At 42.5% G+C, this 13926-nt stretch overlaps 1 protein-coding gene across 4 annotated transcripts in view; it reads right to left on the minus strand.

The window, feature by feature from the left end:
• The window catches only part of WDR11 (WD repeat domain 11), a 33871-nt gene extending 24810 nt beyond the window's left edge, over positions 1-9061 (minus strand). Inside the window, exons 1-9 of one of the 4 annotated variants that reach the window (XM_063405188.1) lie at positions 8756-9061; positions 7772-7883; positions 5497-5650; positions 4467-4640; positions 3217-3403; positions 2585-2750; positions 2240-2354; positions 1147-1342; positions 12-112 (exon numbers count right to left, since the gene is read on the minus strand). In XM_063405188.1, coding sequence (XP_063261258.1) covers positions 12-112; positions 1147-1342; positions 2240-2354; positions 2585-2750; positions 3217-3403; positions 4467-4640; positions 5497-5650; positions 7772-7883; positions 8756-8841 — 1291 coding nt within the window. In that variant the 5' untranslated portion in view covers positions 8842-9061. Of the gene's footprint in view, positions 1-11; positions 116-1146; positions 1343-2239; positions 2355-2584; positions 2751-3216; positions 3404-4466; positions 4641-5496; positions 5651-7771; positions 7884-8755 lie in introns of all 4 variants that reach the window. The other 3 variants (XM_063405187.1, XM_063405186.1, XM_063405185.1) reach the window with 3 other exon arrangements.
• Positions 9062-13926: the final 4865 nt, after the last annotated feature.

Here is a 13926-nt window from a genome sequence, read left to right on the forward strand (position 1 = left end):
GAAATTCTTACCAATCATGTTGTCTAACGAGAGGTCTGGAAGTTTATTCTGGAATGCTCCGACAGGGATTCCACAGAAGGAGACGGGGGAATACAGAGGTGATGCACTGGAACTGCTGCAAAAGAAATGGGAACATTTCTTAACATTTCTTAAGTTCCTCCTGCAGGCACAGTCTCATCCCCAGGGGACTCAAACAGCCCCTGCAGCCGTGCCCTGCTGGGCTGGGGCAGCTCTGTGCCATCAGCAAGAGCAGAGATCTACCTGGCTCTTAAAATATTCCATTTTTCCTGACAAAGATCAATGTTTTAGAAATAACTCTTAAGAACAGAAGAAGTGAAAACCAAGAACATTTGGATTTTAAGCAGCCTTCCTGGGTATGCAGCACAGGGAATCCATCTAGATTTTTGGGAACACTAAGAATAAAAACACTAAATCTCTGACGAACAGCAGGAGGATCTATGTTGAAAATCTGGTACTACTGACATTTAGAAGAATTCTATTTCTTTTATGGCAGTAAGTTATTTATTTTATTCCATAGTACTTTAAAGGGTTATTGCAGCAGAACAACCTTAATACATTGACTGTTCAACGCACTGTATCACTTCACACAGTATTTTGAGAGACTGCTCCAAATCTAAAATTCTAAAGGCTCTGTGGATAACAACATTATTTATACCACCATATTCCAGTCACCTGCTGTGCAGCTTCATATTGCTCAGTGTCAAATTCACACAAATCCAGCAGAAAGCCATTTCCCTACTGAAAGTGGAGTTCTTTACAGACTTATTTGGTCCTTACATATGACAGTAAGTGATCGATTCATTCCTAAGGAAAATTATGTGGTCTGAAGAAAGCAAAATGAGAGGAAAATGCTCCCCCCAAATAAAGCAAATAGTCATTCTATATTTGTTTTCTTACTCCAGACAGTCAGGATGGAACTGCCCTTAAAAGAAAAAAGAAAAAGAGTAAACACAGTTCCTGCACTTCCCCAAAGAAAGGGAACTTCCTCCTTCACTCACACACGTGTAGAGCACACGAAACACTTCCATGCACAGGAGGATCACTGCTGCCTTTAAAATACAATGAAATACTGAACACCACTGGGAGAAAAAAGAAACTGAGGTGGAGAAAAGTAAATCCCGTTACCTGTTCCGCACATTTCTGCCAGAAATGCTGGATTTCAGCTCCCAGATCATCACCCTGCCGTCGCTGACTATGAGAGCTGCAGCGTTCTCATTCACCGGGCAGCACACCATGCTGAAGGGCCGCACTGTCTTGGTCACCCTGATGGCATCACACTGACTCCTCAAATCATAAACCAGCTCCTGGACTGGCTCTGGGTCTGAAACACCACAGAGAACACAGGGAAAAACAAGGGATGGGAGCAATCAACAGAGGGAAACGTGAACCATGACTGAGCACTGCGATTGAAATCCATGTGCAGCAATTAGGAAAAGCAGTCAAAAACAACATGCTCTGGATCTTACTGAACGTAACAAAGTTCTGGAAAGGTCTCCAAATTGTAACTTGGTCTTTGTAATATATTATTCCATATGAATCTTGTAAAATTTAAAACCGTAAGCGTTTCCTAGGTGGGCAGAACCTGCATCTGCCCTCCACAATCCAAACCTCCACGTTTATTGGTAAACTTGGAAGCCAGTAATGTAGTTCATTAGAAATTAGCAAACTGCCCAAACCAAAATGAAGAAACAAAACTCCCTGTTTTCCCATTTTTCAAGTCTCCACCATTAGATTTCAAAGGCCATTCTTAATAACATTTCATGAGACTAAAGTTTAATAATTCAGATTTTAATCTAAATTTAAGCCCATATCTTAAATCTAAAATCAATTTTTCCAACTGACCAAATTACTTCCAAAATCTTGTGTTTGCTTAAAAAAAGTGTTTTTGTCCTAAAGATAAAAAGAACACACTAATATTTTATTTAAAACGTTATTGTATATGTGACTGTTCAGCCACTTACTAATTTAAGTATTATTAAGCAATAAAAGGATATTCAGGATATTAATATAATCTATTTCACACTTAATAAAAAACTTTTGGAATTTGTTTTGGGAAAACACAGCATATATTTAAATTTAAATTCAACATATAAGAGACAAAACACTAGAAAGGCACTAGATTCACCATCCTGTATGAGGCATGATGGTCATTATTGGTGATAATGATTAATTAAAATGCATCAAACTCATTTCTGGCTCTTTTTGATGCAAACCTCACCTGGCTCCTCATTTGGAGATGCAGTGATGCTGCAGCTGGATCTGCGAACCCTTAAGGTGATGCAGCCGTTTTCATGCAGGCAGAACAGCCCATCCCTCTGAAAACAAGGGATGACCTGGGCAGAGAGAGAAATGGCTCTTAGACTGAATATTCAAATCCTGACCCTTTGCAAAGGACAATTGCAAGGGAGCCTACAATTCCTGATGTTTAAGCAAATCATTAAAAATGTTACCATTAAGGCAACACTTCCATGAATTTCTACAGCTACAGGATTTGTGTCTAAGGAAGTCAATTAATTTGTAAAAATAACTGAAAGGTTTTGATTCAATTTTTTGTCTTGCTCACCTGTATGAAAGGCACCCCTGTCCTTTCAATGGCAATCACACCCACTGTCTGATTCACCTCCAAGTCCAGAATCAGAATTTCCCTGGGATACAGTAAGAGCATGTAGTTTCTTTTGGAAGGCAAATACGACAACTGAAGACAGTCGTTGAGTGTTACAGATTCAGCACTGTAAAATCAGACATGAACTTTTATCAGGTTGTGTCAATGAACAGATCAAGTTCAAAATAAAATTAAGTTTCATTTTTTCTGCAAGTGCTTTTTTTCAAGTAACCTCTGTTTTGATCACAAGGCAACTGCTGATTTCCATTTATCTGTCAGAGCAGTGCAAAGCATCACTGACTTCCAAAAACACATTCTGTTGACTTTTGTCTAAATAAGATTACAGAGTAATTTTAAAAATTGCACTTCATTCAAATGGAACAAGTGTAATTCTTGCACGTCTCAAATCCAAAGCAATTCACTTAGGAACAGCACTGGCTGCCCTGACATTTACTGGCATTCATGGGAAATTACCTTTAGACACAGTTTACTTCAATTTTTATCCTCTTGTCTATATTACAGGCTCTAACCTAAGTACATTGATAAAATCAGCTGTACAAAGCATTATCTGAGAACAAATATTTGCAACCTACCTTGGTTTTTCATTACTGATTAGGATTTTTACTTTATCAAGGGCCTTTTTGGCCCCTGTAGCAGCAGCCAGCTTGTTGTGAGAAGGACTGGAATGGGGACTGGAGATGTAAACTTTCTTCCCTGAGCTGGCAGGAGCTTTGGAAGGGGAGAAGTCAGAGATGAACACTATTCCTTCACTGGTGAGCACTGGACCAAGAAAGAAAAATAGCACAGTTCAGTCTGCAATTTGATTGTGGCATTACATTTTAATGACATTTTGGTGAGGAGAAATGCTAATAACTTTGGTAATACTGTATCAGATGGAAAACTCATAATTCTGGACAATCAGCACTTTCTAACTCAAAGAGCAGCAGATGGCCCATTTAAAATCAATTAATATCCAAACTCCTCAACTTTTCAAAATTAAGTTTATATTAAAAACTACTGTATTACTGGCAGAAGCTCAGTTATTCTCTCTCACCATTTTTCTTTAAGATTCACAATGCAAATAGAAGGCAGAATACACACTGACTGTATCACCATTTTTTGTTCTCATGCAGAGCGTTGCTGAAATAATCATTAATTCATATTATTTATGTTGCAGCACAAAGCTCAGCTGTACAGCTGAAGTGTTTATAAAAGGTTAAATGATATGGCAGATAAAAACATCCCCTAACTACAAAGGCTGGCAACTGCACTGTCTCATTACACATCAGGAGTGATGAAGCTCAGTTCAAGAATAAAATGGTAACTCTCCAATTTCTCTCAGTTTCTTTCTGCTAAAATTAATAAATCTGCACTGCATCCCTCTTGACATCTGAATCGCTTCTGGCACTGATCTCCCACTGAGTCCTCGAAAATCCTTTCTGTTGAAAATAACATTTATTCTTGGTCTACTCATCTCACTGGCTTCTCCCTCAGCACCCATCCCTTCACAGCCTTTTACATTTCACAGGGTTCTCTATCCTTGGCTATCTCCAGCTCCCTCTGCACACTTCACACTTCCTTTTGGGAAGTCTCAAACATTTCTTTTCAGATCTTTAACTTCTCCACTCATGCCTGCTTTCCCCTCTCCCACACAACAGCACCTTCTGAAATAAGATTTCACACTGGCCCAAGGCTCCCTGTCTTTGCTTTCCAACTTATTATTGGCCTTTCTGACATTATTCTCTCCAATCCACTACTTTTAATTTCAACATTTACGTTCCAGTTTAACAATTTTCCTGGTCATACACATCCAGGCCTCACCGTTTTATACATATAAACTTACAAGCTAAATGTGAGGGATCAAAGGGGTCAAATGAAAAAGACAGGATATTTTCAGCATAACTTTTCTTCCAAAGTTTGGTGCCTGTGTCTGCATTCCACAGTACAATGTAATTTGGTGGGTGAACTGCAAGCAGTAAATCTCTGGAAGCATCCTGATTCCACAGCCACTGCATGTCTGTCAAAAGAAATAGGGAACAAAATTCATATTTGGGATGGTATCAGTTTGGACCCGGACACAAACATCCTCTCCAGTCTAAAACCCTTTAATCAGTCTTAAGCTCAAAACTAAAATGAAACTGAGTGTAACACTCAGCTCTTTCAGAACTGGTAAGAGCTTTCCCTGGCTTTACAGAAAATAAAAGGCTTCATTTGGTCTGAAAAACTGTAGAAATCTTCAAATGGCATGGTCAGAATTTCTTCAAACTCCAGTGAACCAATGTCAAGAGTAAATAAAACCCAATTTATAATGCACACACAAACAAAAGACAATAAAACTAAAATGAACTGTAGTCAATAGACAAATTTTCAGTGGCCCAGTATCAGACTTAAAATGTTGCATTTTCTTTCACAGGATTTATAAAACAGAACAATAATAAAAAACAACCTAATTTCATAAGAGGACTTTTATATAACAGATTTAAAAATCCCACCAGGTATAACATAAGCATCATCACAAGTTTTTAAAATAGCTGAAATGCCCCAAAAAAACCCAACTCCAGCTGAAGAGCAGGAAAATGTACTTGACATAGTAAATGTTATTATTTCAATCAATACCATTCATAAAAACAGATTCTACCTTTTTGTCACAACATCTTGGATAGCGTCACCATAATGAATTAAATCTCACAGCATTCCTCTGGGGGACAGTAAATCTCCCATTTACTCATAAAATGAACAAGCAAACACACAGAGGGCTGCTAATCCCAACAGGAAAATTCCCTGTCAGAACTGAGCACAGTTTACAAAAGGCTGGTGAATGGATTTGTACACAATAAAATAAGTCTCATATAAACATCAGGCACCATCATTACCTTGGATGGGCTTGGAATGCTCCTGTATTTCACAGCGAGCTGCTCCTGTGGCCACATCCCACACAATGATCTTCCCTGTGGCATCAGCAGAGGCCAAACGTAAGGAATATGGGGAGCCAACATTGTGGTGGTAATTTTCCTTAGCCCATTTAACCTGAAAATGCAGATGGGAATTGGTTAAAGAAGGCAAATACACGGCACAGACACCATAGCTCATGTTTTTCAGATAATGAACTCAATAAAAACTTTTATGAACTTAATAAAAAAGCACAGTAATAGTTAATGCCAACAGCACCTGTAACATACCTCTAAGCCACCATCACTTGTGTAAATTTAAGGTAGGTCAGCACTGTGCTGCATGACTGCATGGCTGATATTCTCAAATTACATAAATAACAACCCTTGTTCCTGGAGGTAACTACAACAATACACACCATGTTGTATATACAACCACATACTCAAATATTTAGAGGAAACCAAATGGCAACATTTAAGGTTCTGTGGGCACCCACAAACCTAAACCCACTGACTTCCAATCAAATCAAAGCTGAAAAGTTATCATTCCATTTTTATGCACATTCTAAAACATCTAATTTTCCTAATCTGACAAATATATTGTGGTACTGGTGAGGAAGGAAGGTGAGTCTTTAACTTATGTGTTATTTCATAACAAAACAAATACAGGTTCCTGCTGACATTTGTTATCTTTTTGGTTATTTTCAGCACACTGCCACCACTCATTTCCAGGTACCACTTTCCAGTTTGGGATTTCAAGCTGCACAGGCTTGTAAATTGGTAATATTTATGAGAAATCTCTGTCCTGAAATCTGAAACACTCTATCTACAATTCCTCCCAGATTCCAAGGGGATGGATAACACTGACTTCTTCCTTATCTATCCCACATGGAGCTGTTTTTTGCTGTCTGCTTTTAAGGTGAACTTCTGCTTCAGGAGAGACTGCAGACACTGGCAGAATAAAGAAACATTATTGCTAAGTAATGGGAATTAACTTGCTACAAAAATTCCACCCTGTGAGCTGTCACTGCCTGTCTCAGAAAGGGTGAGGAGTCTCTGCAGATACTGAAAATGTGACAATTAAAAACTGAGACTATCTCAGAGGCGTGAGCAGGACCTGTCTCACAATCCAGCTGAATAAATTAAACAGACGTGACACATGCACAGCACACAATCCCTAGCTGTAGCTATAAACTCAAAGAATGTTTCTATCAGAATTACAAAGAATTCTTGAGAGACTCTACCTCAAATTTCATTTTTGCAATTCCTGTTTCCCTGCTGTTCAAGAAAGAACTGCCCCTGAGGATATCTGCAAGTGGCTGTGTAACTGTAATTGTAAAAACCTACAGAGGTATTTATTTCTCAGTTAAATGTATTTTACTTCAAAGCAAATTCCAAGTCTGGAAAACATCCTTTCCCAAGAGAGAAGTTGTCATCAAGCTCAGAACAAGAAAAAAGGAGATCTTCACATGACCAGCCCTAAGCAGAGCCCAAGTGCTGCTCCATGAACCTTTCCTCGCTGCAGTCACACTGATCCAACAAGTTCCCACACAGGACCCCAACTTCTGCCAAAAGAAATTATTTTCTAGCAGTGTTAGCCACTGTTCACCCTGACTTCAAAATACAGCAGCACTGGTCAGAAACAGGAACCAGAGGTGGCTTTTTTTTTTAATTTTCACAATCCATACCACCTCATTTATAAAGTCTCATTATCGCTGTTTATTAACGCATCAGAAAGGACACAAATGTCCTTTCAACCCTCTCATTCTTGTGAGGGATCAAAAAACTTCTAATTAGATTTTCTTCTGTAAAAGCATATTTTAAATCCTTTTTGTAAAGGTAAAATCAGATGTAATCCACTTCATACACAGTCATCAGTCCCATACAAACACCATTTGGACAGATGGACAACTAACACAGATCTGTTTTCAGTGCAGCTTTTACCTATTCCAGACAGTTCCAACAGCCAAAAGAGAGGATATATTTACAGCAAAATAGCAAAATGGAATGCAAAAGGATTATGAAACAACTGCTTTTTTCTTCGTTTTCTTCATAACAAATTCAAAAGTGTTTTGGAATTTTTCTGAACTGAAGCACAGGTTTTTGGGGAGAAGATCCCCAGTGGACAGAGTCTGCTGGTGTGAGCATGAGATTTCATGTGAAAGTCACGTGGAACATCGTGTCAAGCACTTCCAGTGATTTAGAAGGGTAACATAAACCTGAGAACCAAGTAACATATCATAAACCAGGTACATCTCACCTTGACCACGCTGGCTTTGTGTCTTTCCAAAACCTGCAGGGTCTGAGCAGAGTTGGCATCCACTACGAGCACGAGGGAATGGCATCCATAGGCAATCAAACCTTGCCAGCCCCTGGGAGAGCACAGAGCACCATCAACCAGGAAAACAACAAAAGCTCTTCACATCAGGAATGAGGGGGGTTTTTGGTAAGCTGAATGCACACCACTAGACACTGTATTTGATGTTTATCAGATGGTAAATACTACTTAGGAACATAAAAGCGTTATAAAATAATATTGCAGTGTCTGCTAGAGCCCTAAGCCACCACAAAGCATCTCTTTGTGTCCATCTGAGAATCATCTTTTGTAAGTTTAGAACATCACAGAGGAACTAATGAAGAGTGTTCCCATATTTTAGATGTAAGAACAGAGGTAAGAAATGATAAGATGATATAACTAATTGCATATCTTTTTTATTAATTTACTTATAGACAAAAAAGGAGCACGTAAACTATGATTATGGCAACAGTAAAAATCTGCTGAGGGCTGTCTGACTTCAGAAGTTAATCACAGAAACACAGAATGGTTTGGGATGGAAGGGACCTTAAAGATGAACCAGTGCCATGGGCAGGGACACCTTCCACTATCCCAGACTGCTTAAAGCCCTGTCCAACCTGACCTTGGACACTTCCAGGGATGCAGGGGCAGCCACAGCTCCTCTGGACACCCTGTGCCAGGGCCTGCCCCCCCTCACAGGGCGAAATTTCTTCCTGATCTAATCTAACCTACTCTGCTCCAATGGGCACCCGTGTGTCACTGCCGGGAGGGGCTGGGCCACGCTCGTCCCCGGCTCTGTCCCTGCCCACAGGCGGACAGCAGCAGCTCCGGGGCTCCCCGCCGGAGGGGCCGCATCCATCGCCGTCCCAGCCCCGGCTCCCGGCGCTGCTCTGCGGCCGCCCCGGCCCGAGCCCGACCCGGGCCCCCCGCCCGCGGCCCGGCCCTCACCAATCCGCCGCGCCCCGGTTGGGCGCGCTCAGGGCGCCCGTCAGGGTCCGCGCCGGCAGCTTGATGTTGACGGTGAAGCGCTGCATGGCGAGGCCGGCGGGAGCGGAGCGCAGCGGGGCCGGCCCAGCGCCGGCAGCCGGACCGAGCCCGCGGCGCTGCGGCACCGCCCCGCAGGAAGCGCCGCCTCGGCGCCGCCCCGCTCGCAGCTCGGCCGGGCCCCGCGGCCCCGAACGGCAGTTCCGCCCTGCCCGCCGGGCCGTGTCCGCGGGCAGACGCGATCTGAGAGCGGCTCGGGCTGGCAGGGAGCTCCGGAGGTCACCCACGGCGGGGTCACCCGCGGCAGGGTCACCCACGGCAGGGTCACCCAGGCAGGGTCACCCAGGCAGGGTCACCCACGGCAGGGTCACCCAGGCAGGGTCACCCAGGCAGGGTCACCCAGGCAGGGTCACCCAGGCAGGGTCACCCCGCAGGAACGCGTCCGGGTGGGTTTGCGGTGTCTCCAGAGAGGGAGACCTCGCGCCCTCCCTGTGCGGCTGTCCCGGTGCTCTGCCTCCCTCACTGTGGAGAAGTTCTTCCTCACGCTGAGGTGTCCTTGTCCTGTCGCTGCCACTGAAGAGTCTGGCACTGATAAAAAGGATGTTTGTGAATATGAAAATGCAAGATTTTAGAAGCAGCTTTTGGTGATTTTGTAGAAGTACAGTATCACAACAGTATCACAGTATCACAAGGTTGGAAGAGACCTTCAAGATCATCGAGTCCAACCTGTTCCCTGACCTCGACTAAACCATGGCACTGAGTGCCACATCCAGTCTTTTTTTAAACAAGTTTTAATACATCCAGGGACGGTGACTCCACCACCTCCCAGGCAGACAATTCCTGTACTTTATCACGAGAAACAGCTTGTACTGAGAACATATAGACGATTAGCTATGAAGCTTGGTTGTTAGGTAGTTACTAAGTAAAAGTCATATAGGTGAGATGTATAATGTTGAAACTCAGCAAAGTGGGACCTAGGTGTTTGGCAAAGATCGATAAAGCAGAACTTTGTGGCTTGAATCCAGCAAAATCAAGCTCCTAATCTTTGGCAAGAGCAGAGTGACCTGAAAAATAGCCAATAGATCAACCTGAAGAAGATGTTGGCCTTCCTCCCAAGACTCCAACTCACACTACCAGGAGGTGTGACAGTTAATTAGAATACAGAGCAAAAGAAGGTGAGGAATGAGCAGGTGAAGAGCTGTGGGTTTGTGAGATCCATCTGTATTTAAACCTGAACCTTGTCTCGACACACGGTTTGAAGGAGATATCCCCCAGTGTGTCCCAGCTGGAAATAAAACATACCTGCTTTACAATTTCTCATTGTAGAGTCCTTATTCTACTCTGCAGCACCACCCTCTGACACCCCTTAGAGATATTCATATGCACTGGTGAGACCCACTCTCTGTAGCCCGAACGCTCCCTCAGGGAGATGCTCCGGACCCTCATCATCCCTGTAGCCCTGTTGGACCATCTCAGGCTAGTGCTGAGGAGCCAGCACTGACACAGAAGGGACCCTGCAGAGCTGTCCCCATGGCCAGGGACACGGTGCTGCTGTGTTGGGTGTGCATCCATGGCCAGGAGGGGGAAGGAGCCGTGGGATGCCAGAGACTCCAGCTCCAGGGATGCTCGTGCTCCTTGTCAGGCTGCAGCCTGGGACACCTCACTGGAAAAGGGCTCCCTGTCCCCTCTCCAGGTGCTTGGGTGCTGCAGGACAGCCAGAAGGTTTGTTTCTGCTCCAAAGTACCTCTTCAGTGACAAAACACAGGGACAGACCTCTTTGGTACCTTCACATTGCACTACCAGGCACCAACCCATCCTCCAAGTGTCCCCAAGCTGTCACTCACACCAGCCAAAGCCACTGGGATGACACATCCCTGTGCAAGAGCACTGGACATTTGCACTGGAGCACACCAGGCTGCACAGCATTGAGGTTGGACTCAATGAGCTCAAAGGTCTTTTCCAACCTGATTTGTGATTTTATGAAGCTTCTAGACTGATTTTCTGTGCCATAACATTAATAAGATAGCAAGAATTACAGACTTGCAAACTCATGATTTAACGTACATGGGCTGTTGGGGTGTTTGTTTCTCTTTGAAATAATAATTGTTTATTTGTTGTATTTTGTGGAGAAAAAGATACCACTAGATGGCCAGAGATGGCAAGAATGTAGTGCCAGCTACTCCCTCTAACATTGCTGTGGCGTCACTTTGTCACAGAAGATGCAACAATGTTGATCCTTTTCTTCCCTCTTTCCATTCTAATCACAGCTGAATTTGTGCAAGTGGGAACTCAAGAAACAACCTGCAGCTGCTGCCTTTTCCAACACTCTTCTAAAGAAATCTGCTCTTGAACACAGCACATCACTCACTGCCACATCCAGGTCACCGTAACATTGGAACTTCTTTCTCGAAACTTTCTCGTCCCAAAAGATCTCTTTCTACACTTAAAACTGAAAAATACCTGTTTGGAGAAGTAAAGAGCTTTTTTGTTCCCTTTTCTTTGTGGTTATTTGAGGACTAAGTGATTTGTGCCTCTGCAGATCAATTTTGTAAGAGCCTGAGCAGCTGCTAGCTTCATTAATTTTAGTTATTTTTGCTAATGGTGTGTTTTTACCCTGTGTCCTTGGGAAACATGCTGCTGCTCATGTTTTTGGTGGAATTTGGTTCTTCCCTTGCTTTGTTGGATTTGGGCTTTGTGAGAAGGGTCTTTTGGAATTTTATTGCACAATAGAAATAGAAGCTCTTCTTGACAGTTTTCCATCCATTTTCTTGACATCAGAAAACCAAGCAACAAATGCAATACCTGAAGGAAATAGATACTTTAAGGTAGTTGAAGATAAGGACAGATACCAGAAAAAGGGAAGCAAAAGAGGAAATGAGGGCTGTGCCACCAAATTGATTGAAAAAATACTAAGAATCTGAGTGGTTTTCAGGGTCAGACAGGGTGAAAATCAGAGTGCATGAGCCATCCTGAAGATTCATCAGAGGGATAGGGAGGAGGTGAGAAAAAGGTTTTTGAGCAATGATAAGGATCATTGGAGAAGCTGAAAGGAATAGAAATGTGAGCTGTCAGAGGGAAAGCAGAGTGTGCATTTGATGAAGTTCTAATTCCACTTCTGATCCACAGCTGCTCACCAACACTGAGCACTCCAGACTGATGCACAGAAAATGGATGTGAACTCAAGAGGTTCAGAGATGTTAATGTCTTTTTTGGGGCTGGTTAACTGGGTGTCCTCTTTCACTTCTTATTGTTAATTTAAACCACTGCTAAACAAGAAGGCAAAATACATCAAGGCACTTCATTCTCTCACTCTTCTGTAGGTATTATATAGACACTTTTGGCTGTTACAGAAAAAGCAAATACCAAACTTTCAGCTGTTTAACTGCATAGTCAGTAATGCCATTAAACCCACCAAAACCTCTCAAGTATCCAAGGTGTGGCACCCAGTGGGAGAGACTTCATTCCAGACAGCTCCAATAGTCCTCACTTAGGATATATGGAGAATAAAGTTCTAGGTGGTCAAAAAAAACCATTTTAATAAATTAATGACTAAATAAATAATGAGAAGTATGATTTTACATAGCTTTTGGCTCATGACTGTAAATGATTCTCGTGAGTTTGAACAAGAGAAAGTGGGACCAAAGTAGAGACGTGTGCAGTCTCCCTTTCAGGTTTCTCCTTTACAGAGTAATTATTACAGGAATATTCCTGTGAAAGCTTCTGGGACCTCTTTGATTTCCATGGCCTTAAGGTAGAGCTGCAGGAGCTCCTGGGATCCACTGGTGAACTTTGGATCCACTTTGCATTCCTTTTTACAAGCCCCAGTTTGAGTGGGGGTGTGTAACATGCTATGGGGCAGGGTTCTATTTGCATTACAAATTACCCTGCTCTTGCCTTGGCGGTGACATTTCTGCTCTGTGCATTTAAACCTCCTTGAGTTTTCTGCTGGTTAACGTCCCTGGTTGAAAGGGGGCTGGCTGAAAACTGATGCCATCCTCTCTCACCAGAGGTTTTGCACAGAGCAAGAGACTTGCACAGCTGAATTTTGTCTCACACTTTGGTTCCCCCCCCCCCCCCCTTTTTTTTTTTTTTTGCAAAGGGAATGTATCTAAAGTCAAGATTAATTTAATCACAGTCTAACTTAATAATCCCAGTAGGGGTCTTTTTCCTTCATGTTGTATTTTCAGAAAAAGATTAAATAAAAAGTATTGATGAAGGAGATTCTATTTCTGGGGCATCAGAGTTCTGCTAAATTTAACACAAAAATAAAACCAATATATGAATTTCAGAGTGTGGAATATTTAGCTTCTAGAACTCCATCAGCTTGATGCAAAACCAGATGGCTTTAATCAAAGACTCAAACACTTGGCTCCCTTTCCAAGTGCTTTCAACTGAAAAGTTTAAAATTATCCAGAAACTTCCCTCCAAGTGAGCATGGGCTAATCCCATTCCACTGAACCTGCTGGACATGGAAATTCTCAAAGGTTGTGGAGTGAGCTTGTTTTGTTTTGACCAAGTTTCACCACAGGAAAAATTTCTCAAATGCTGTTGTGGGTTTTTTTTTCTGGAAATATTTTCCTTCCCCTTACATATTTCTCTTTTTCTAAGAGTCGAAAAGGATGATGAAGAGTAGAATTATTTAATTCACATATTAAACTGTGTGAATTAAATAATGGTGCCAGTTTGGTGCCATTTCTTTCTAATTTCATCCTAGCCACAAGTATCCATGACTGCTGTAGCACATTCACTGAGGAGCCCTGGCCCTCACTCACATTTCTTTCTTATCCTTGCTTTGAATATTGCTGCAGATGAACATTTACCCACCTCCCTGAAATACATTGCTGTAATTGAGGGAAAAATCCCTGGAGAAATACCACAGACAAAAAAGAGGTGTGAAATATGTGTGATCCCTCATGGATACAAAGAGGGAATGAGAATGCCAATCCCAGATATCCTGGACCAATTTGGATGATTTGGACCTCAAAAATGGGATTTTCCTAATAGAAATCAGAATTTCCACTGAGAACCCTGAGGTTTTTCAGTGGGGAGTATTCCTGGAGTTCAGACACTGCTTTTGCTTTGGGAGGGCATGGAGGGGTGCCAGGCACTGTGATCCAACAAATGGGTTAGAGGGG

This window comes from Prinia subflava, chromosome 9, assembly GCF_021018805.1.
Source record: "Prinia subflava isolate CZ2003 ecotype Zambia chromosome 9, Cam_Psub_1.2, whole genome shotgun sequence".
NCBI classification, from domain to species: domain Eukaryota; kingdom Metazoa; phylum Chordata; class Aves; order Passeriformes; family Cisticolidae; genus Prinia; species Prinia subflava.